The sequence below is a fragment of the Dicentrarchus labrax genome, unplaced genomic scaffold, assembly GCF_905237075.1.
Source record: "Dicentrarchus labrax unplaced genomic scaffold, dlabrax2021, whole genome shotgun sequence".
In the NCBI taxonomy this organism is placed as follows: Eukaryota; Metazoa; Chordata; class Actinopteri; family Moronidae; genus Dicentrarchus; species Dicentrarchus labrax.
This window is the reverse complement of record NW_026136702.1, coordinates 23,085,422-23,109,894: the sequence shown is the minus strand read 5'-3', so window position 1 is coordinate 23,109,894 and position 24,473 is coordinate 23,085,422. Positions and strand designations below refer to the sequence as shown.

The window sequence follows — 24,473 nt, the reverse complement described above, 5'->3', positions numbered from 1 at the left end:
GTGCACTCAATACAAATAATGTATTTAATCCCAAGTATAATTATTTTTCTGAATTGTTCTTTCTCATGTGCTTTTGATGTAAATAAACTCTCACTTCAGTTAGTTTGACCAAGGAGTGGAAATCCTCACTGCAGTGGCCTGTTTAGGCTGTGTGCCACACAGGCAGCAGTAAAGAAGACCCTCCCCGCACATCATCCCAAGATAGTCCTTTAACTTCATAGTTGCAGAAGAAGAGGTCATAAAGATCAGCCAGGCAAATTGAATGAATAGGAAGCCCGGAAATGATCTTGGTGGCACATACAGTGGTACCAGAGGTGGCAACGCACCATCTTTTTAAAACATCCACATTAAATTGAGTATAGTTGAGGTGCCTGCGTATTAGTTGAGTGCCTCCATTGGATGTATGTATATCTTTTATACTTATAAGTTTCAGATTGAAGTATTGTACTGTATTTGTTTGTCAAATGTAGATGAATCCAGGTTGAAGGTAGTAGGAAGTCCTGGAAGTAAACACTGGTGTTTTTGTGAATCAGCATGCTTTATGTGTGTAAAGGGACTTTGGGACAGTCTGAGGGGTCGAGACGGGTTTAGAGCAAACCATAATTACACACACACTAATTTAGTTAATCCAACCTCTGCTCCCACAGGACTTCCCCTCTTATCTGTCCTCACCTTGATAGCAACATGAGGGATTATACAAACACACACACACACACACACACACACACACACACGTCTGCAGATGGAAGCAGCTGCTGCAACAAAAGAACAGGTCACACTGTGCGGCCTGGATATGGATGTGAAACAGCTGATACGTCTGTATCATTATGACACTAACAGCAGTGAACAGGAAATATGAATATGAATTCTGAACTCAAGGTTCACTTACTGGATTTCTTCAGGACCTTTCAGACACAACACACAAGTACATTTACTAAGTAATTGTAGTGGTACTTTCAACTAAATTATTGCACTCGTTTAAGTTGGGACACCTCCCTGACGGCAATGAAAACTAACTGAATTGATCATTCAGTTGATCAGCATCTTAAACACTCAGGGAGTTGTATGCCACTAAATCCTACACACTGGTCCTTTAGTCCTTTAATGGAAGGACATAGCTAACTTTTTTAAAACTCACTAAACAGCTTTCTCACTGTTTAGCCATATCCAGCAATATAAGTCCCCTTTATGGAAAATACACTTCTTTGGAATAATCAAACATTTTAAAAAATGCATCATTTTCAAGATGGGAGAAGGGGTGATAAAATTCGTACTCATGCTCATCTATGTTGCTTTCAGTTAATCTTGTCCTCACAGCAATTACAGGGATAGTTTTTTTTTTTAAGTGAGGCAGTATGAGGTATCTATAGTCAGTGTGTTACCTACTGTAGATGGCACTGAAGCTAAGCAATGCACTGCTGTGAACTGAACGTCAGTCAGACAGAAGGCAGTGAAGGACAATGCTCATATATTACAATATGTATCATATGAATCAAAATCTGTTTAAAAGTGAGCATAATCATGTCAAAGAAAAACACATTATACTCTAAGGTAACAGGAACACCTTGCAACACAAAAGCCCTAAAGGATGTTCTTGGTATTGAATCCACCCACTCTGTGAGTCTTACAGATTATTGTACAGGGTATTATTGGGTACAATCATTGCATGTAGACTGTAAATGAGCCCACACTAACACAAACAGTCATTCCCAGGAAGGCTGTTATAACGAAGCTCGTCTGATCCTCTGCAGGGGTCACAGTTTCCACTTCAGTCCACTGTAGTGCCACATTACAGGTGTAATAGAAAATACTGCTGTTTGAGGGTTTTCAGTCAGTCTGATCATCAGCCCCTCGCTGCTCACACTTCCTCAATCCCCTCTGATAATCTCCCTGTTTACTACTGTCTGATGTGTTTGTCTCAGAGATTAAACCAGATATAAATTCCTGATGGAAGGAACACAGATGTTGTTTTAAAAGTATATATCTGGGGACGCCCAGGTAGCTCGCTTAGTAGTGCCGGCACCCCATGTACCGAGGATGAGTCCTTGCTGCATCAATCATCCATCCTATTTTATATCTAATTGTTCTCTAATCATCTTTATGATTCTGAAACCAGAAAATAACACTCCTGTGTTACATAACATAGGTAGGGTACGGATTTGGTGTGAACAGAATTACCAGTCTTAAAACCTGTTGTTGTTAAACTGTGCTGGAGTAGAGTACACAGAGAGAAGTAGAGCCCGACTAATACATTGGACAGCTGATGATATCGGCCGATATTTGCCTATGGCAGGGGCATACGGGTATTGGTGTATATGTTATCCCATATGCAGTGACATAAAAAGTTTTTTTTCTATAATGCAGAAAAAAAATGCTTTGTGGTATTATATTGTCACTGCAAAATCCATCCAGCAGAGTGCGCTGTGACTCCCAACACTGGAGTACATGAACATGATACATTTTATTTTATTCAAATATTCTTTAATTAAGTTATCTATTACGAAAGCAGCTTTCTGAGTTCCTTTGCAAATCATATTAGTGTACAGTCCACACAGAAAAGGTCTATTTTCATTCCTGCCAAAACATTCACTGTATCGGCTCATCAGTGTTTCCCTCTGAATCACTATCGGTCTGACAGACCCCTGATTGGTCTTAGCTGCTACATGTGAACGTCTGTAGTGAAGCTTTTGCTCTGGTCCAGTCAGACACTGAGGAGAAGTGACACAAAGCTGAAGCTTTTTAACAGCCAGAAAGATTCAGGGCTTTTGAGAAACCATTCAGAAGCCCTGTTGGATGTTGCTTTACTATTTTTCAAAAATTGTTAATGAACTCCCAAAACTCCTAATCAGCTTCACAGTTTTACCTGTAAATGTGAGATTGTGGTTAATCTCTGAACACCTTTCCCCTCAGTGTTTTGTTTGCTTTATTTGGTTATTATTTAGTTTTTAAACCATTTTCTTTTGTTGTTGTTTTCCTCCGTATATTCTTTTCTTTGCCTACTCTGTATTTATTATAGCTATAGCCTATTTGTATTATTTATTATATTTATTTTATGTCTATTTTCTGATGTACTTGTTGCTTGTGATGAAATGTTTTATAGGAATACAGTTGTCATCTTCACTCCCACAGTTTCAGCTCGTCTCCTCACTTCCTCGCTGAGTAGAAACACATGAATGACGGTTAACAGCAAAAACACAAAGTCCCACAATCCGCTGCGGCCGTGCGTCCCTCTCCAGCGGAGCCGGGGTGTTTTCTCTCCGTGCGTCATGGTTACCTCGCGAGTCTGAGCTGCCACAAGCGCGTGACAGTTCACCACAATGAGGCCGGAAGTGTCGAGATTTGACCTTCAAAATAAAATGCGTGATTTGACAGCTAGCAATAATGAGCTGTTAAACGGGAATATATTCATAAACGTAATATTTTTAGATTAAACGGTGTCATATTGAAACCAAGAGATTAGATCTACATATTTTTTTCAGTAAGAAATAAAATAGAAAAATATATTCTCCTGTTTATCCATAAAACAAGAGAGAAGAGCTGAAAGCTGAAATAAAAACCTGCTGAGAAAAATAACAAAAAGAAAAACAATGTAAGTACTACCAACAGGATGTACTTAAAGTAACCAATCAAAAGAAAAAAATACTTCATATATTTTATCAATATAATGCTACAATTCATTTTAAACAGCATTTTAGTGTCTCCAGGTGGAGCTAGTTTGAATATGCAGTTACATAGTTTTCAGTCAGTGGTTCCCAACCTGGGGATCAGACCCTTCCAAATCTGGTGAGAGGATTGATGGGAGAGGAAAGAAGAAATGAATATCTGTTAGTATTTAGAATAGTTTCCTTCTTTCCACCACTCTCTAACCCTGACTCTCCTCCCTGTCTTTCTGGATGTTGCCACTACAACCCTCCTCACCCACAGGGCTTTTATTTTTCCAGATTCCACACCGGAAACGCTCGCTAACGATCTGCTCTGTGTTAACTTGATGCTTCTGCTTCTCAGTCGAAAACGAGCGAGCAAACATCACTGTGGTGAGACTCGGCGGTCAGGGAGGGTCTCCATTAGGGGTCTAAAGTCCGGTTTACTGATCAGCCGAGTCTGTCTGTCTGATCAACTGCCTGTCTGTGTGTGTGTCTGTCTGTCTGTCTGTCTGTGGGTGGAGGGACTCAGCTGCAGCGGGAGGATGCTCTCCTCCTGCTGGGAATCAGGACTTTCCTCTCCCGTCATCCGGCCGGGATGCTGCGGTCTGAACCCGGGGCTTCTCCCCTCCTCTGCCCGCTGAAGTTGGATCATCTGCGGGGATTAAACACTTGTTTTTGTCGCTCTCTCTTCCTCTTTCTCTTCGGCTCTCTCCGGAACTGCCCGATCATTTCACAGTGGGAATAATCCGCTTCTTTTTATTTTGAGATTCTGGATCATTGTGCTCCCTGTCCTCCTGACTCTGGTGGATTTTTACTCACGCACAGATTTGTGAATGAGCCGCCGCGCTGTGCGTTATTCCGCGGAGGGATGATGTGAGCACACCGAGGGATGCAGGAGGAGAAAGCACCCGTGCTGTAGTAACCATGGCTGGTAGCGAGGTCGAGGATTAGTGTGAGGAGGGATTATATTTTCCAGGAGCAGAATCCTCCATCAGTTGTGTTGCTGTTTTTGTCTCTTTGGGGGTTTTTTGGACACTGCGGGAACTTTCCAGACGCGTTCGGAAAGCCTGGTCTCTCGATTTGTGTTTTCCTTATCGTTTTAGTTAATTTTGGGAAAGTAAATAATGCCCACTGTGTCTGCAGGGGCAGTAAATATTCCAGGCTGAGTCGGAAATTATGAATGAGGCTAAGAGTGCGCTCCTTTAGATGGAAAAACTGAAGTAAACCCATCATAAATACAAAACAAAGTTCATATCATGTCTTAATTGTAGCTATTAAACACAGCAGGGCATGATGGCATCGTTATAAACTCTACAGAGTACAATAAAAACACTGTTAGTGCTTTTAGGGATATTATATTCAAACCAGGAGAACAGAAGTCAGAAACCCTCTGTGGGGCTATAACGGGGGTTTCTCATTGAGCAGCAGCTCTGATGATGATGATGATGATGATGATGATGATGATGGCAGGTGGAGAGTAAAGAGCTCTGGGCTCATGTGGAAGCTGCTATCTAATTCACCTGCTGAGGGGATGAACATCAACAGTTCAGAAAGTCATTTTGTTCCACGGCTGATTGCTTCAGACAGATTACAGGAATACTCCAGCATTAAAATGACATTACTGTGATTATTATCAACTGATTATTAAGAATCACATGGACAATAAAACCTCCAGGGAGGAAATCAGCCTCCATGTTCCTCTTGTTTGATTAAAGATAGATTTGTAGGATCTGTGCTGTTATAGGCCTAACTGTTGATTATTCAGATTGTTACATTAGGCTGATGGATGGATTTGCCTCTATATGTCCACTTTTGTAGCTTCTTTAATTTGGACTTTGTCAAAAGAGAATAAGGAAAGAAATGAATTTGATGTTTAAAACTCTTTAAAAACCCAAAGTTAAAAAACATATGTTCTATCAAATGAACCCCTATTATTAGTAAAGGCCCTGCTCAGTCGATAGGTATCGATAATAAATCTGTTCTGGGCTGGAGGATCTTAAACCAGCAGAAGTGAACCGGGACACTGTGTGCCGTCAGATGAGTGAACATGTCGGACCGGAGCGCCCCGGGATGCCGTCTCAGACTGGACTGGGTCTACGGGTACCGGGGCCACCAGTGCCGGAATAATCTGTACTACACTGCTGGGAAGGAGGTGGTGTACTTTGTGGCCGGGGTCGGCGTGGTTTACAACACCAGAGAGCACAGCCAGAGGTTTTACCTGGGACACAACGATGACATCATCAGGTAAGACTGCTGCTGGCAACATCTGGATCGAAAACGCCTGTTTACTAAATGTTTCATAGATCTGCAGAAGATTAACTGATGTCATTCTTTTTTTTTACTGAAAATATCATCATATGAAAACAATAATCATAAAAATCCTTCAATAATTAAAAATGTGTAAAGTCCTGTTGGCGACCCCTAGAGGCTGCAGTGTTCTTTACAACCACTATATGAACTAACAGCATCCTGACAGTTTATCTAATGGAGCTAAAAATGCAGTTTGTCCTCAGGGTGGCGCTGGAGGAAAGACCATGTGGTCAACCTACAGGGTTCTTCCTCTGAGGAGCAGTAATGTGATCAGGACCTTTAATGAAAATCTGTAAATGGTAAATGGTAAATGGACCTGTACTTGTATAGCGCCTTTCTAGTCTTCCGACCACTCAAAGCACTTTTACACTACGTGCCACATTCACCCTCTCACACACATTCACTCAGTGATGGCAAAGTCCATCAAACAGAAACATTCATACACACTCACACACTGATGCACGGCATCAGGAGCAATTTGGGGTTCAGTATCTTGCTCAAGGATACTTCGACATGTGGCACCAGGAGCTGGGGATCGAACCCACAACCTTCCCATTAAAGAACGACCCGCTCTGCTTCTGAGCCACAGAAATAAAAAAAAAAGAAATACTTTCCAGATCTTATAGAACTGATGCTAGCATCTACTCTGACCTCTTTAGTAGCAGCCATTGCTTTTTTCGGGTAAACAGTCGCTCCTCACACACATATAATGCCAACAGCTCTCGCCGTAGCTGCCAGTAGTTCCTCGTAGGATGCTGACACAAGCGAATAGCTGGAAGCCTGGTAAGATGGATCCTACAGGGTTCTGGAAAACCTGGAAAACCTTTTGCAGTCATGGAATCACCTGGAAATACATTAAAATGAACAAATATCCTGGAAATATTCTATATTGTCCTAACCATTTTAATTGTATTTTATCCTGTGCTGTGGCCAAATGAATGTTACGGTTGGAGGAAAGCTGTAGTGAATAGACAGCAGCAATTTTTCCATGAAATAGTAGGGTAAACAATGATACTAATTAAGGTTCCATTCAGGTCAAACAGAGTGAGGGGGCATGTTGGCTCATTGGAAAGGCTTAGCTACACTAAATGGAACAGAGCCATAATTAGTATCACCTGTGTTTACCCTACTATTTCATGGCAAAATGGCTGCTGTGAAAAAGGAACAAAACGATGACCACCTAATTGCTGCCCACCGTTTGTGAGTGTGTGCTGTCCTGAATTGTCAAGAAAAACTCGTCCCGGAAAATGAATTCTTAAAACGAATGGGAACCCTGATTCTAGCATGATCTCATACATTCATGACTTGGAGTGAGAGCAGGATTCCAGCTGCAGATCTGTGGATACATACAAAGGGGATTTTGTACTAAAATGAACTTGATTTGCCTAACTGACTGCTGTGAAATTAGTAAATGTGTGCTTGAATTTGGATTTGATATAAGTGTTGTCGATGTGGTTTTCTGTATTTCTGTATTTGAGGGGTCTTTGTGAGCTGCAGTGAGTTGAGCTCTCTCAGCCGGCGCTGAAGGCTCCTGCTGGGGCTGCGATTAATGGTGGAAGAAATGAATAAGATGTGTTACAGAGTGTAAATCATCATCATATTAACACTTTAGACCATTTGATGGATGAATTATCAGCCTGACAAACAACAGACATTCGTCATTGTCAGATTAATATTGTGGTGGGCATTAGTCATTATTTAAATCATACATCCCTTAGAATGAAAATACTAATCAGTTGCAGGCCTTATGGTGACTGATATCAGATCTCAATCCCATGAGTGTAAGGCGATACAGAAACATAACAGAGGCTTTACAGTAAAGCTCATATCTATTAATATTATAACTGATGAGTATTTGTGGCTTTATAATATATGTGAGCTGAAATAAACTGACTAATAAATAATTCATAGGCTACAATAACATTGTTGACAAACTCTACTGAAGGAGCCAAGCTTCACTTAGACGTAACTGACAGGAGGAAAAAAAGAAGCAGTTTTGGAATTCTACCTTCCTACTCCTACTGGTTAGATTTTGTCTCAGGGCGACTGCTCCACTTCTCATACTCATCTGGTTGTTTTGTCTCTTTTTCATTTGGGTTGAGATGTTTTTTAGAAACCCTGGCGGGGTTTTATCCCTCCCACACAGTTTGGTTTATCTGTTTCACTGCAAAAAAGGGATCTCAAGAAAGTAAAAAAGCCATGTTTCTGGGAAATGAGTCTTATTTTTTTGTCTAAAGAGAAAAATCTAGCATGTTTTGCATTTTAAAAGAAATTTGGTTTTAAGAAAATCTAGCTAACTTAATATGATATTACAGCTAATATTGAACTGGTAACAACAATGGTTTGTGTAATATCCCAGCAGAGCAACAAGATTATTTTCAACATTTTAAGAGACCACTTCTCAGTTTAAGAGAAAACAGTGTTGTCCCAGTGTGTGCTAATTATTAATTTTAAAGTTCAAATTCCTAAATTCAGCTCAATAAAGTGACCAAAATTCTTATTTTAATAAAATCTTAAATAACTTAGTTTTCATTGCTTCACATTTTTGGCATTTTGTCTCGTTTTAAGGCCCATTACAGTCTTTCAGTGGCTAGATTTTAAGAATTGGAGCCAAGCAAAATTGGTTTACCCTACTGGCAGATTACAGATATTTAAGAATATTTGGCTGTTTTTTTTTAGAAGGGCTGTTTTTGCAGTGTTAACAGAAGCTATAATCTAAACCCAAACAGGAGCCAGAAATCCTATTTCCATGTAGATTTTTTAACATCATGGTATGTGAGTAAGTGGATCTATGTGAGGAGGAAATGTTGATTTTTACATTTTAGCATTCAGACCAGCAGGCAGAGCTTGTTGCTCCAGTTCATCCATCAGGGGTGCAGAAAAGCTCCGCAGCAGCTGGAGGTATTCTTCTTTCTCTCAGGTCTGATGTGTCACACAAAAGTCGCCCCGTGAGCCTCAGGGAGAAACTCGTTTGTCAAACAACATGCAAAACACTCCCATTAGTGAGTCCACTCCAGTGTGTAAATATGTCACATTAGATCACATAAACTGGGAGCTGGACTCCAGTTGTTTCGTAGCATAGATACGTTTTACTGGAAACTGTCCTCAGCAACAGTAGCAGTTCTTGGTTCATCACATAAATCTACCAACATTTGCATTTTCCTAAAGAGGGACCTCCTATGGTCGTTAAGATAATGAGTTTTATGTATCAAAAGCAGAAGTAATGTGACATTAAAGCGCCCTGGGTTTGCCTATAAACTTAATAAGGAAACAATAAACAAGACATTAAGTCCAGACTTCTCAATTTAAACATTATTATTTATTTAGTACATTTTTGTAGCACACTACTCAAAATAAAACTCCTTCCTCTCCCCTTCCAAACAAAGAAGAGTTGAATCTCACTTCATTATCCCTCCCAGCTCCCTTACAGTCAAGATGGTGGTGAAGATATCAAAAAAGGGGATTTATTAATCTTTGTTGTGCCCCACTTTTGCAGATCATAACATATCAGGTATGCAATTAATCTGCAGATGAGCTGCTGTTTCAAGATGAGACCAACTGTTTCTGTGGAAGTCAGTTTCTGAGCCATGACAAAGGCCGTAATGCAGCCTATGGCAGACTAGGTAAGCTTTGTTGTTAGCCTAGCAGCTGTTGATCACTTGCAGCCACTACCGGCTGGTTAGGAGGAGTTTAGGAGTTGGTATAAATAAGCATGTATGTAAGATTACCTGCACACAGATACACACATTAACACACACGACCAAATGCATGATCCCCTCCAGGCTGCCCCCTGGCGGAGTTACACTTCTTAACACTTCTGATTGTATGAATTTAACACGTGATACACAGCACATGTGAAATTGATTATTTTTTCACATTTTCACATTCACACGCTTTTGATAAATTAAGAAAAACCCACTGCTGCGTTACCATAGAAAATAAACAAATTTTACTAGTTACATAACTTTGACATAACAAATGAAGGCACATTTTAAATTCAAAGCTTCTATGTTGTTCCCTCATTTGTGTTTTCTACTCATAATTCAGATTTTTGCCACGTGTCTTGAAGACATGTCTTGCATTTCTTATTTTAACTGATGACACACCACAATCTGTGTATAATGTAATAACTCCTGAATAATATCAGGATGTTTCCAGATCTAATAAAACAAGACGACCTGGAGGTTTGGCTGAAATGAACTGCTCTAACAGGCTTCACAACAGCGATCTCGTTAGATGAGCCAGATGCATTTCCAGGCGATGAATGTCGTCATTCTCACCTGCACAAAATCAGATGAGCCGTAAAGTTCACATAAACTCATCAGAGAAAATTTTATTACACAGACATTACTTGGTGCAAGTCTATGCAATAGCTCACCACAGTAATATCATTATAGATTTTCTGTAAACTGATCACAAACTCCACAAAACTGAACAATGAAAAGAAAACACTACAAACTAAGTGGAGCCTTGTGTCCGAAACAGCCTCAAAATCCTGGGAAACCACTTTAAAACCGGAACACAGTCTGTGGATCTGCATGAACTAATTAAACAGTTGTTCACAATGTGTCAAAGCAGTTCACAAACACCCAAAACCTTTAATCTGGGATTATCTGACAGTTATATAATGGAGAGTCTGCTTCCAAGTCAGGACTGTGAAATGAGTGTTGAACACACAGAGAATTCTTTCTACAGAGCTTTTTATCCTCTTTTAGCTGCTAGTTTTGGTTTTGTGGCACATGTCCTGTCTGGTTAAGTCTCAGACAGACACAGTTAGAGACTAGCTGGTGAACACAGTGGAGCAGCTAAAGAGACACATATTTCCCTCAGGAGTTGGTAGAGACCAAAATAGAGCTAAAAGAGAGCGAATATTGGACTTGCATTCACCAGGTGACACAAACACAACAAATAAAAGATAATAATGATACTACGTAACTGGTAATGTATCAGGACTGCATCACTGCAGTTGTTCTGCCCCACAGGGCCTCATATTGTGCTAATAGGTAGGTTTGTCCTGCAGTGCTTCTGTTATATGGCCAGATGAACAGGAGGCTCCCTCATATTGATAACACACATTTTAAATCTAATTTTATTTTTTATTTCTTAAAAGAGTTGCTAGGTGGAGGCAGGGCCAGGAGGATGGTGTTAAATAGACGCAGCTAGAAGCCACTAAAACCTACACACTAGTCCTCCAAGTTGAAGGAGTAGGTGTTGCAGGAAATGTTTTACATTCAATATGAGTTTCTTTCAAAACATATTTAATATGATCATAATAATGCATATGAAGATGATGTTTAGGAGACAGGTTTGCTCTTCGGACGTTCTTCCCTTTTTATTAGTTGTATTTTGGTATCTGCAGCTTCTCTGGGTTTGGACTGAATTTCTCTAAATATTTTAATTATATGTTGAATCGAGTTTAGGGACAGCAGCAGAAGGGATTTTCTCCTTTGACGAGAGCAAATTAGAGCGAGTGGAGGAGGAAGATGATTCAGTGAGGTCGCTCATTCATCCTAACACGGTCACACACACACACACACACACACACACACACACACACACACACACGCACACACCTGGTGTATTCACCAACACTAAACAGCCTATGAGTCATCAGAGCAGCAGGCATGTTTGGACAGTTTATACAGCAGGCCAGTCAGCTGCAGCCTGCGGTACTCTGTCTGTGTGTGTGTGTGTGTGTGTGTGTGTGTGTGTGTGTGTGTGTGTATGTCACACTAATTGAAAAGCTGGATGCTGCCTCTGCCGGGCCGTGCTCTCTGATAGGAGTGTTAGATTTGTGTTTGTGCCAGATTATCCCTCACAGTTGACTGCAGGTTCACAGCTGAATGAGGGGATGCTACAATGAGATGGGCTGTATGTATTTTGAACACTGCCTGTATGGTGGGTTGCCTCCATCTCACTGTGGTGGTTTTGGCCATTGAAGTATAATGTAAAGGTTTCTGGCCAAAAAGACAATTTCTGTTGCATAAAGAGGAATTTAAACTGTGATGTAAGGTGATGATTTGCCTTGAAAAACTCATCGCTCTATGTTTGAAAGGTGAACTCTAAAAACATTGTCATATTCCATAGGACTGTGTATTGTATTGTATGGCAATACAATTTGTATCATGATACAGGGGTTATGATTCAATATATTGCGATATATTGTGATACTGTAGGCAGGGCGATATATTACGTTTTGTCAGTGAGTATAAAGAACACCTATGTGTGAGCCTATTAAGTATGTGTGATTGTTAAACTATTTTAAAAATACATAATACTGACAGAATTGTATTAAAAGTTCCCTAAAAATATCAGGAAAACTCATCTCTGATGCAATATTCACAGGAAATAATCTGCTCAAAATTCATCCAAATTGCTCAGTTATTGCATTATATATTATGTGTATATATATTATATATATATATTCTTGGGTTTATTGTACAGTTTATCAGTTGTTCTGTAATTTTATTGCCTGAATATAATATGAAAAATTGGTCACTCACCACACCAGTGGTTTAAAGTGTAGTGCCACTGACCAAGCTGCAGTGTTTGACGACTTGGGAGTGAGAACTGGTTGCAGTTGGTGAGCTTTGGAGGTGTTTGTTGGTACACAGTAAAAATAAACCTTCCTGAGCACAATGTTCACAGAATCTGATATAATTTTCTCACCAAGATGAAGCCACCCCTCGTGGCGTATTTGTCTGAAATAAAGACATTCAGTATGAACAGACCCAGTGAGAGCAGTATCTGGGTTACTGCTGGCTGCAGGAAATGTCACTGTCACTGGCCCAGTCTGATGCATTGGCCTTTTCATCACTACTGGCACCACAGCCGGTGCGGTTACAGTGGAAATCTGCCAACACACCATTAGACTCCAAATGGATGGAGTTATGGTCTCAGTTTAGACTTCAATCAGGACTCCCAGCTTCTATCACAAATTATTAACTGGACTTAAACTGATCTCAGTCTAAAATCTGAGTGTATTCTGCTGGTTTTCATGGTTTTACACAGAACGTAATGGTTTGCTGGAAGTAAGGCCACTTTAGGACTTTAATCAAGGCAAGATGGTGTATTTATTACGAAGAACTGACCGAAAAACTCTGACGACAAGTAAACGTCTAAACACAAGTTTATTTAAAAAGTGGGTTTTGTGATGTTGAGTTCAATCTTTTTAAAGTAGTATAACGCTTTCAGTGTCCCCAGAGGGAGCTGTGTGAAGTCTGATAAATCACCTCAAGTGATGTCACTTGAGTCAGCATCAGTTGAAGACTACATGCTTGAGAATGGAACTGATCTGTTGGTGTGGAGTTAGAAGGAAGTGAGAGCTCTGTAGCTGTTGTTCATCTCTTCTGCAGGCTAGAGGCTCCAGGTTACATTATCCGCTATGAGCATAACACACCAGAATCTCCCACTCAACTGTCGGTCGAGTTGCCTTGTGGGTGATCAAAGTGAAGCTAGAACCAGTCACGGTCACAGGGAGGAGGGGGTGGCCTCTGTCTGTCTCCTTCCATCTGTAGAAAGAGGGTGAGTGTGTGGGGGAGAACCAGATGTACAGTATGGGTTCAGTCACTCATTTGGCATAAAGGTCCTGACTTGAGGGTGAGTCATATGGTTGCAGGTTCACTGAAATGAAATAAAAGATGATTCCTCTTTCTCTTCTCAATGTTGGAGAGCGCTCTGTGCTGCTACAGGTCACTGAACACATCATAGGAGTTGTCAGACTCAGTGAGAGAACCAAAAAACATCAAACTGTATGGTCCTGAGTCAGGGTTAGAGGTGTCCCAGATGTTACATCGGTTGTCTGGACACAGACAAACCGTCTGTTACCTGATCCTGATCGCTGTATTATTTATTTAAATTCTTCACAGTAATAAATGATTTTACTACATACAACACGAGGGCATTTTCTAGGGATACTAGAGATACGTTTGTAGATTAAAATTAAGTAAAAAGACAAAGATATAACACCAGCTGGTCTTTTTAAAATATTTTTGGGGCCTTTTTTGCCTCTATTTGATAGGAGAGCTTAAGATAGAAAGGAAATGGGGAGAGAGAGGGGGGATGACACACAGCAAAGGCCACGGGTCAGACCTGAACTCATGGTTGCTGCAGCATGGACTCAGCCCTGGCACATGGGCCGGGCATGCCACCAGGGCGCCCCGACAGCAGCTGGTCTCAATTATTTTTTTCCCTTTATTTGGTGGACCTCAGGGTTGAACTTAGTGTCTGCTGCACTGCGGCTGCTCTCCTCCTCCTCCCACAAACTGGAGCTGATGTGGAAAAATCAGCAGACGACGGTAGTAATTACATTTGCATTTTAGTCACTTAGCCAATGCTGAGATCCAGGCTGACTTACAGCGAGAGTGACAGGAGAATAAAAATGCAACTGTTCCCAGATCAGAAAATTTTACAATAAACCAGCAGTGAGGAGGTCAGAGGTCGTAGCACCACAGAGAGCTAAAGCTTTAAATTGCGTTAAAGTTTTCTTTATATATATATTTGGGGCTTTTATTGCCTTTAATTGATAATGACAGCTGAAGAGTGACCGGAAGGGGGGCCCTGGGCCGCTGCAGCAAGGACTCAGCCCTGGTACATGGGGCGCCAGCTCTGCCTTTTTTCCCTTTTTTTAAATAACAGAATAGCAACAATAAGTGACTTTATCTCTTTATTTAAGTTTCGGGTCAGAGCCAGTTCATTACAGATTAAAAATTGTTATATAGGCCTGTATATAGGAAATAAAGTTACACAACAAAATGTTAATTGAACAGTAAATAGAAAATAGAAATAGAAAAAGGATTTATATTTGTTTTTTTCAGCTGAGTCTCAAAAGAAATCAATCAATTCCTTGTGAAATACTCGATATGTGAAGGTACTTTTACAGGAAAGATAAAGTTTAACCACAGTGAACTGAGAATAAAATTGCAATGTTTGGAGGGTAAATGTGAGACATTCACATTGCACATGTCTGCATAGTCTGCTTCTTCACAACTAGAAACAAGGAGGTGAGTTTGGTGACGTAAAGTTCAGTGTTTGCTCGGGAAACTAAAATGAAATTTGCCATGCAAATTGCACAGAATTCACAGGGATTTGTGTAAGTTGTTGCGATTGCAACATTGCAGACTCCTGGAGGGACTGGTAATAACTGCCTTGATTATGTGGAGAGATTTTTGAAACATTACTTTCATGTAACATAGTGGACTTGAAGAATAGTATATGGGGTGGATGGCAGCTGTACAAAGTGCAAGCCTGTTACACCACAGTCTAGGGTTCATGTCCAGACTCCTGCAACAGAGCCACTTTGGGGAAGATTGTGATTTGGGTTGAATGTTAATAAAAAAACACCATGTCGCTGCAAGTGGATAGTAATCCAAGTTTTCCTATTTTGGCAGATTTTATAAACATATTTTCTAGGAGACAGGGCAGGAAATAGTAATAATAATTAATAAATAAAAAGAGAGCTGAGAGAAGATTTCCACCCAGCTGGCCAATCACTGAGTGAAGTGGGTGTGAATCTGATTGTCTGATTTGGCAAGTTACAGAAATGTCACATACGGCCCCCTCAAATTGTGACATTGGAAAGGTGTGGGGGGAGCGGGTTTCCAGAGCTATTGGCCCCTTCAGTGTGTGGAGATCAAGGTGGTGGTTGTTTGTGTTCGACAACAATCGATGTTTGCTTTATGTACTTTTCTTTCCCAACCTTAACCACACCATAGTGGCCATGCACCAAAAGAAATAGTTGCTAAAAACTTTGGCTTTGTAAGTTAAAAACGTTATTGAACACAATGTGGTGTTTTGCAGAACTATCCAATATCAGCTTGCTATTGGGCGGCAGGGTTTATAGTTTATTAAGCCAAAGCACAAAAAACTACTAGAATGATCCTATGACATGTGAATTTTTAGGGTTATTTATTTTCATTTAGTTATATTGGATGTTGAATTTAATTCCTTTCCTTTCTACAGTGGCCTGTGTTGAAAGCTCTGAATCATAACTGCACTTTCTCTCTTCTTTCTCTCTGATGGATTGCTTCAGTAATTGCAGGCTCCATGTTGATGCATTAAATCCATGTTGAATTTTTCTGAAAGGGAGAGAGTGGGACTGTCTTTTTCTTTCATTGGCTCTTTCATGGCCAAGGCCTCCCGGGGGGCGATCAGCCTTTATGTTCCTCTGCAGCGGAGCACCAGGCTGCTGCTGAATAGCAGCAATTATGATCACAGGCTGGATGCTGCTGTAAAGAGATCAGTTCAGATCTGCTCAGCTCGCTCAAATTCACTTTTACTCACTTCATTTTGCACCTTTTCATCTTTGACATTTTTTACATGAGTCCAAATGTTTCTCAGTAACATTTTATTAAATCCAAACTTTAACTTTGTAGCATTTTGCCAAGACACCACTAATCCCTAGACCTGCTTTTAATAACATCCTTTTCCTGTGTATATACAGAGTTTTGGAATAAAAATCCATATCGTTCCGTTTCATCAAATTCTGCTGCAGGATAAGTGTCAAAATATAATGCTGTTGGTATCCCTCTACTGTCCTTTCTGGACGCGGCTGCTGTCAAAGTCAGGTGACGTAATATAAAGAGCAAGGAAGTGCACATATGGAGGTGATGGGGAGGATGGATAGCTCAAACAAACACAAGACTTTAACCCAGGAGGCCGCTGTTTGTGGAGTCAATGAACGCAATTGTATTCATCTGTGATGATGTCAGTCCCTAGTAGCCATTTCATTGGAGTGAGACCATTTTGTGACACTGTATAAAATGACGTATTGTGACCTCGAGGATAATCACAAGCTCATGAAACTGTACAACCACAAAATAGAACCCGAGGGCATCAGGAGAATGGATGGCTATACTGAAACTGATTTCTTACCCTGTTTTAGTTGTGCAAAACTCTAGGCTAGGCTAGTTGATGGGAAAAGGTTCACTAGTGTTTAACATCATCCAAAGCTGGATCCCACCACTGCCCTCTTATTAAAACACATTTATTTTGGACGCATTTAGAAAAAGTTGCGTTAGCATCAACAGTGGTTTTATAAGTTATCTTTATCTCCCTGCAGTGAATAGGGCTCTGGCTGTGAGACCGCACTGAAGAATAAAAATAAACAAGGTCACATTATGCACAGAGGATCATCAAGGAAGCAATGTTAATTTATTCAGGCATTGGCATTTCACACATTAGCTACTGTACATCTGGTGAAGCTAGATAAAATCATTTTATCCACGAGTAGTTAACTACTGCCTGCAGCACCGACTGCTCGACTAGTTCAGTTGGTAAAATGTCTGTGTGTGTGAGAGCTACACTGAGTATGTGTACTGGTTCCCTGAAAGCTACTTCTGACATTCTGGTTGACCATCTTACTCTGACTCCTGTGTGTGCGTGTGTGTGTGTGTGTGTGTGTGTACACATTTTTGTTACCGATCAGGAACCAAAAAGTGGTCCGAATGTGACAAAACAGCATTTTTGAATTTCTGTTTAGGGTTAGGAGTAAGGTGTGAATTGAGCCTAGATAGAGTTAGAATTAGGCATGAATTGATGACGGTAAGGGGGATAACACTAAAGCCGCTCTTCACTTTAACTCATCACAGGCTGTAAATGAAGATGAACTGTGACTGAAGGATCTGTGCTGGTGTGTGTTCAGTTCATCATTACAGACACTCTTTCTCTGTCGTCCTCTGTTTCTCCGTTCTTTCCTTTCGTGTCCCACTTCCTGTTGGTTGCCTGCAGGCAGAACCTGACCGAGCAACTAACACACACACACACTCACACACACACACACACACACACACACACACACACACACACACACACACACACACACACACACACACACACACACACACACACACACACACACACGCACAGGAAGAACCAAACCAAAGGACATGATTGTGTTTGCTCTGTAGTTTTGATGGCATTTCTGCTTGACTGGATAAAAGTAACCAGTCATGTAAAAGCTCAGCAGCTGAAGGACAGAAAGACAGTGCAGCTGTTGAAGTTAAGCTCATATTTTACTTGTAATCTGTATAACTGCTTTCCTAGCAGCACTTTAAATACAATAACAGATATTTTTGTCCACTTGTTTTCAGCAGAAACAAGTTTACACAACATTAACATATCATCACCTTTTAAGCTGATACGTTGAATTTGTTAATAAACAGTTGTTTATTTCTACATCCAGCAGTTATGGAGCAATATGATTATTCATTTGGTGTCGGGCTTAATTAATTATTTAGATATCTATTTTAACAGCTGTTGAACCTGTTAAATGCTAACAGAAAAAGTGGTAATGATTCTTAATGTGTCGGAACAACCAGCAAGGACACTGAGCATTTAGTTCATTTATTTCAATACAGTATAACATCTTACAAGTCTGTTTGTGTTACATGAATGTAAATCCAAATTTCACTCTCTTTTAGCTCTGTTTTTGGTCTCAATCAACTCCCAAGGGAAATATCTGGCTCCTCAGCTGATAAATTCTTCACTCCACTAAATGCTAGTTGACTGTTAACTGTGTTATCTGTGTCTGTTTGCTGCTGAGCAGGCAGTGTACACTGGCTTTTTACAGATGAACAATCATTCAGACAGATTGTAGTCACTTTAAACTTCACTTCAGTGTCAGCTTATATGCTGTTAAATAATCTTTCAAATGTTACTGGCTGTGGAAATGTTGTGCATGACACACAAATACACCCCCCACACACACACACACACACACACACAAAGACTGTGTTGCTGTTTATGTTTCCAGGCACAGAGAGTTGAGTGTCTGCTGGTTTCTGTGTTGACATACAGATTACCTGAGAGATACAATGCAATGGAAACACAGACACACATAAACACACATTTAAAAATATCTCACGTACAAACACACACACACACACACACACACACACACACACACACACACACACACACACACAGAAACACTGAGCTGCACTGTGATGATTAACAGTTTTACTGAATCGGTTTAGTTTCAAAATAAATTGAAGGAAACATACTGGTATTTCTTTTTTTTTGTCAAATAGCATTTTGTATTAATGTCAACTTATATTCTAAATCCCACCATATATTTTATATTAATCAATGCTTTTTCTTCCACCCAGGCTTCCATTGATTTTAGTCAGCTTCCAAAGCAAGTAGAATTTTTGCCTATACTATCATTATGTTGTCAGAGAGCTGAAGGGCAGATTTATAAGGAGTCGAAAATTTAGACCGGTCAGCCATAACATTGTGAGCCCCTGGGCCCCCTGGTGGTCATAATGTTCTGCAGCCCCAGACCAACAAACTGCTCTGCACTGTGTGTTCTGACCCCTTTCTATCAGAACCAGCATTCACTGTTTCAGCAGTTTGAGCTACAGTAGCTCGTCTGTTGGATCGGACCACACGGGCCAGCCTTCACTCCCCATGTGCATCAATGAGCCTTGGCTGCCCATGACCCTGTCTCTGGTTCTTTTCCTTCCTTGGACCACCTTTGATAGGTACTGACCTCTGCAGACCGGAAACACCCCACAAGAGCTGCAGGTTTGGAGATGCTCTGACCCATTTTTCCTGCTTCTAACACATCAACTTGAGGACAAAATGTTCACTTGCTGCCTGATATATCCCACCCACTGACAGGAGCCATGATAACCAGATAATCAGTGTTATTCACTTCACCTGTCAGTGCTCACAATGTTATGGCTGATCAGTGTATATCTGTCATAATAGCATTAATGATGTCTGATGTGGTAATATAAAGTAGTACAGATCCTTAAAAGTACCACAGTATTGTTTCAACATTCATTCTGTACTTAAGTAAACGTAATAATTCAAAGATATAAAAAGTTACAAGTAAAAGTCCTGCATTAACAATCTTAGCCCTCTTTACCTCCTTATATAAATATATAAATCAAGTTATACATGTTACTGCTGGCTGAGGGTGTTTTAAACTTCATGCATCTTCTAACACAGAGAGGAGGCAGACTGTCAGAGTGACCTGCAGCCTCATCATCATCATCAGCAACCACAAAACCAACCGATTCAGCCAGAACCGCTACTATAGAGCTGAGGCTAACCAGCAGGGACACTGAGTGTGTGTGTGTGTGTGTGTGTGTGTGTGTGTGTGTGTGTGTGTGTGTGTGTGTGTGTGTGTGTGTGTGTGTGTGTGTGTTTTGTATGTAGAGTCATCTGAAGCGTAGTGTAACTCATTTCCCTCACACCAGGGGAACAGCCTATGCTAACTGGCTGGCTGATGAAGTGCTTTTGTTGTGAGCGCTGTTAGCGGCTGGCCTCGCAGCCAGAGAGGATGCAGAAGAAGAAGAAGAAGGTATACCCTTGAGGGGAAATACATTTCACTCTGCTGTTATATATAGTATATTCTCACACACAGGCCTGAAATACACACATGCACAAACAGACAGAGGTCAGAGGTAAGGGGGCTGCCTCAGGATCCTCGGGATGGCACCCCGAGCATTTAGGGGTTCAGTGCACCTCGATTGTGCCCAGGAGGTGAACTGGCACCTCTCCAGCTACCAGTCTACACTCCATACTTGGTCCAAGCTGGACCTTAACTGGTGACGCTCTGGTTCACAAGCCAAGTCCCCCCGGCCTGCAGCATAGCGGTCAGTGATGCATTCACTGTCAGCAGAGTGATGCCGTCGGCTATAGCTTCCGGCTGAAGGATGTTGTGTGAAGTTCAGTTGGCTGCGGTGTTGTTGAGTTTGAAGGTAAAACCTGTAAGCCTGGTGTAACAGAGGACACGTTGTAGCAGCCATTACTCTAATCCGGTTGCCTGAACTTTGCCTTTTGAGAGTCAGTTGTAAAGGTCCAGTGTGTAGGATTTAGGGATGCAGATGCAGATTGCAACTCCCTCGCGTCACACTCCCCTGCAAAGTGCAAAGGAGAAAGTATGTTTTTTTTGCTGAGAAACATTTTAGGCACAAAAATTACATAGTTAGGTTTAAAAAAAAAGATTGTGGTTTTCGTTAAAATAAGTATGTTATGTAACTGAGTGTGATGTTATGTTATGTTGATGTTATGTGGAGACTTTTTTGACAACTGACTACTTCAACGGCACATCAAAGCATTATGTATGTCCAAAAATGACACTAGGGATACCTACGACGTCCAAGTTTGAAGCACTGGTCCATTGAAACTGCCATATTTGACTACCTGGGGGCAAGAACAGGGTGGTCTGCTCTGACTGCTATTGTTATTATCTGTTCCTACCTTTTTATTTTTTTGTCTGCTGTTTCGGAGAAGCAGTCTGTGAGCAGTATTTTAGTCTGAGATGCCTCTCATTGATAAGCTGAAGGAAGTGGCTGTGCTGCTCTTTATCAGAGTAGGGGATGTTAACCCGATTTATTATCTGCCAAACCAACAACCAACCTCACCCTTGAAGCCTTCTCTCTTGTAAAACAAAAACGTACTGCTTGAAAACAAGTATAAATCTTGTCTTTGTGAGGCCTGTGTTTTCAAATTTCAGTTTTAAAAGGGAGAAACAATTATTTCTTGTGTCTGTTATAACTTCTCTCTCAGTTCCAAATAGGGCTTTGTTTTATTGCGTATTATGTTGAATTTTTACATACAAACATGGCTCTGCTTTTCTTCTTCGCTGTACGCACTGCACTGTGTGTTATGTCCAATGGGCTGGCCTATTATAGGGAAGCAGATGAGGTTTAAACATAAACATCTCGACATCTTTTGACCACAAAATCATCCAAGATAATTCCAGCTTTTCAACAAAGTAAGAGTCCACATTAACTAGAATGGTGAGCTTTGAGTTTAGTCATTAATTCTCTTTGACTCTCAAGAGCGTATTCAATATCTAATGAAGAAATTCCTAGAAGCCTCGTTTACTCCAGACACGTGCTTTTTTTCATTTGACAGAGTTTGTTAATGGCAGCAGCGTGCAGCAGAGGCCTGGTGGCTCTGTGGATTCACAGCTCAGTGGTCTTCATTAAGATGATGACTAAGAAATTATCCGTCCAGCATCCCACCGCCAATCTGCCCCGCAGCCGCCAATGTTCCCACGATCTGCTGGCACTCAAACACACTGAAGCACACATTTTTCCTACACAGAGATTTACTCAAACGCACACAAACCCCTCAGGCTGTTATGTCACTCTTCAGTGCAATTTTGAAAGGTCTGGAAACTGAATTTAAGCTACTTATTGTAAGGAGAGAGAGACTGCACTCCTTATCATGCTTTTAAAAGAAGAGAAGATGTAGACTTTATTTTAGGAAAATGTTCTTTCCTCAGAGGCAGTTATTAGACTTCTTATTCATCGTCTACTTATTCTTTTCTCTCTGGCGGCAGCTGATGCCCAGTAGCAACCTTTTGGGCAACTGTGGTAACAATATTTCCACAGGAGTTTCCTCCGCATGGCAGCTTTGATCAGAGTTATCTTCCTTGCTGCCAGAAAGCATAATTTCCTCTTGTATACATTTGTTTTGAGCAGAATTTCTTGTCTCGATTGTAGGACCGAACAGCTCACTGCAACATTTTGCTTAAAGCCTTGATTATACTTCCTGCTGCTGAAACTGGAACCAAAATGGTGTTCTCTTTTCATGACCAATTTAACTAACTGAAAAAATACTGTATGTTTATTACAAAGGTGGACTATGGAATTGATAAAAGGAAGTTTGTCAGTGCCTTACAAAAGGTTTCGATTGTCTGTTTCTACCTTCAATAGGACGAACATATACCAGGAGCGTTTCAGAAGAGGTGCATTTTGCCTGCCAGATTTTGTTCACTTTTCATTTTCCTTTGATTTGTGCTACTATCATGACTGCAGAAGTAGCCATAAGTTCCGCGGCCACGTCACAGCCAGAGCGTGACACAGACTGCATGCTCAGTGGGATCAAGCTCTTACAGTATGGAACAGGATGCGGGACCTCCTGTTTAACTTATACAAGCTATATATTCAGCACATTCTATTAAGCAAATCGATAATATGTAAAAATCAGTGTAGTTTTTTGTGTGTTTTGAAAATGTGTTTTTTGTGTTGTATTATTTGGAAAATAAAACTGTTAAACAGCAGGAGAGGAGCGGAAAAGTCAGGACGTTATCAGATATGACAATATTAATATGAAAGAGTCTGTGGTTTTCTCATTTATCCCTACAAGGAAGATTGGGCAAAACAAACTATTGTTGTGTTAAGCACTCACTAACACACACACACAACACACACACACACACACACACACACACACACACACACACACACACACACACACACACACACAGAGGAGGAGTTCCTCTGGGCTATTTATAGAAGCTGCCCTGATTTCAGCACCTGCTATAAATAAACTCACCTACACTGATTTTATTCATAGCTGCATGTTTGCTGTTTATGAGGCTGTCTGTGAGACAGAATATGCTTCATAGTAGCATGTAACAGTGGGGAGGTCAGAGGTCATAGCTCCTGTGACCCTGGATTGAGAGGTTCATCAGAAAAGAAGGAGAATAAAATGAATGTGGGAAGGTAGGGAGGATCTTTTTATTGCAAATGACTTTTGAGAATAAACAGGAAGAAAATGTGACATCACACACTCATACACACGCACACACACATTCACGCACAAAGAGCTAGTTAATTTATTATTCATATGGCATTTACAATATTAATCTGAAGATGTGTGCTCATTCCATTTTAATTGGCACTATTAGGTGTGTGTATGTGTCTGTGTGTGTGTGTGTGTGTGTGTGTGTGTGTGTGTGTGTGTGTGTGTGTGTGTGTGTGTGTGTGTGTGTCTGTGTGTGTCTGTGTGTGTTCATTCCCAATTAATTCCTATGATGAATGTTTCCCAGATTGCCTGCTTTCAGTCAGATCTCCCCGCTGGCCGCAGCAGCCTCTCGTGCTTTGATCTGCAGGAAGCAGACATTCCTGCTACTTTCTACAGTTTCATTCAGACGGTTTGTCATTTATCCCTGCAAACTAACAGCCTGCCAGCTAACACATCACGCTGTAATTGAATTTTAGAAATATATGTAGCATCACTTTCAGGTGAAAACTCAGTTTGTTTCATTTAAATATCTCCTGAATTATAAAAAGACTGTCAGCAACAGAAAACACAACAGCATCGCTCATTTGTTCAACAATGACTGTTCAGCAGCAGAAGCAGATGTAACGTGACGTTGCTATAGTGCTGCAAGATATCTTAAAGGACTGCCATTGTCTTAAAGATTGCATCCATTTGCTCACCGCTCGCCTTCCAAGTGTGTAGAAGAAACTGTAATAGCAAGAAATGGGCTACTTTAGAAACATGGTGGACTCAAAGGAAGATGACCCACTCCCTCTGTAGATAGAAACGGCCCATTCTAAGGTAACAATAACATAGCAATTCTTATTTTTGGGTGATTATACACTAATGAAAACATCCCATACTCTACTGGACCTTTAATTTGAAATTATGACTCTAAAATCAAAATGTTTGTGAAATTTCTGAAGATACAAAGATTTAACATTTACGAGGATCTATTGTCAGATATGGAATATAATATTAATTGTAGCATGTTTTCATTAGTGTATATCT

At 40.7% G+C, this 24,473-nt stretch overlaps 1 protein-coding gene across 6 annotated transcripts in view; it reads left to right on the top strand.

Annotated features, from left to right (window-relative positions):
• Nucleotides 1-5,691: 5,691 nt before the first annotated feature.
• LOC127350207 (echinoderm microtubule-associated protein-like 6) overlaps nucleotides 5,692-24,473 on the top strand; it is a 96,670-nt gene continuing 77,888 nt past the window's right edge. For all 6 annotated transcript variants that reach the window (XM_051376628.1, XM_051376619.1, XM_051376611.1 and 3 more), the window contains exon 1: nucleotides 5,692-5,888. In XM_051376628.1, coding sequence (XP_051232588.1) covers nucleotides 5,692-5,888 — 197 coding nt within the window. The remainder of the gene's footprint in view (nucleotides 5,889-24,473) is intronic.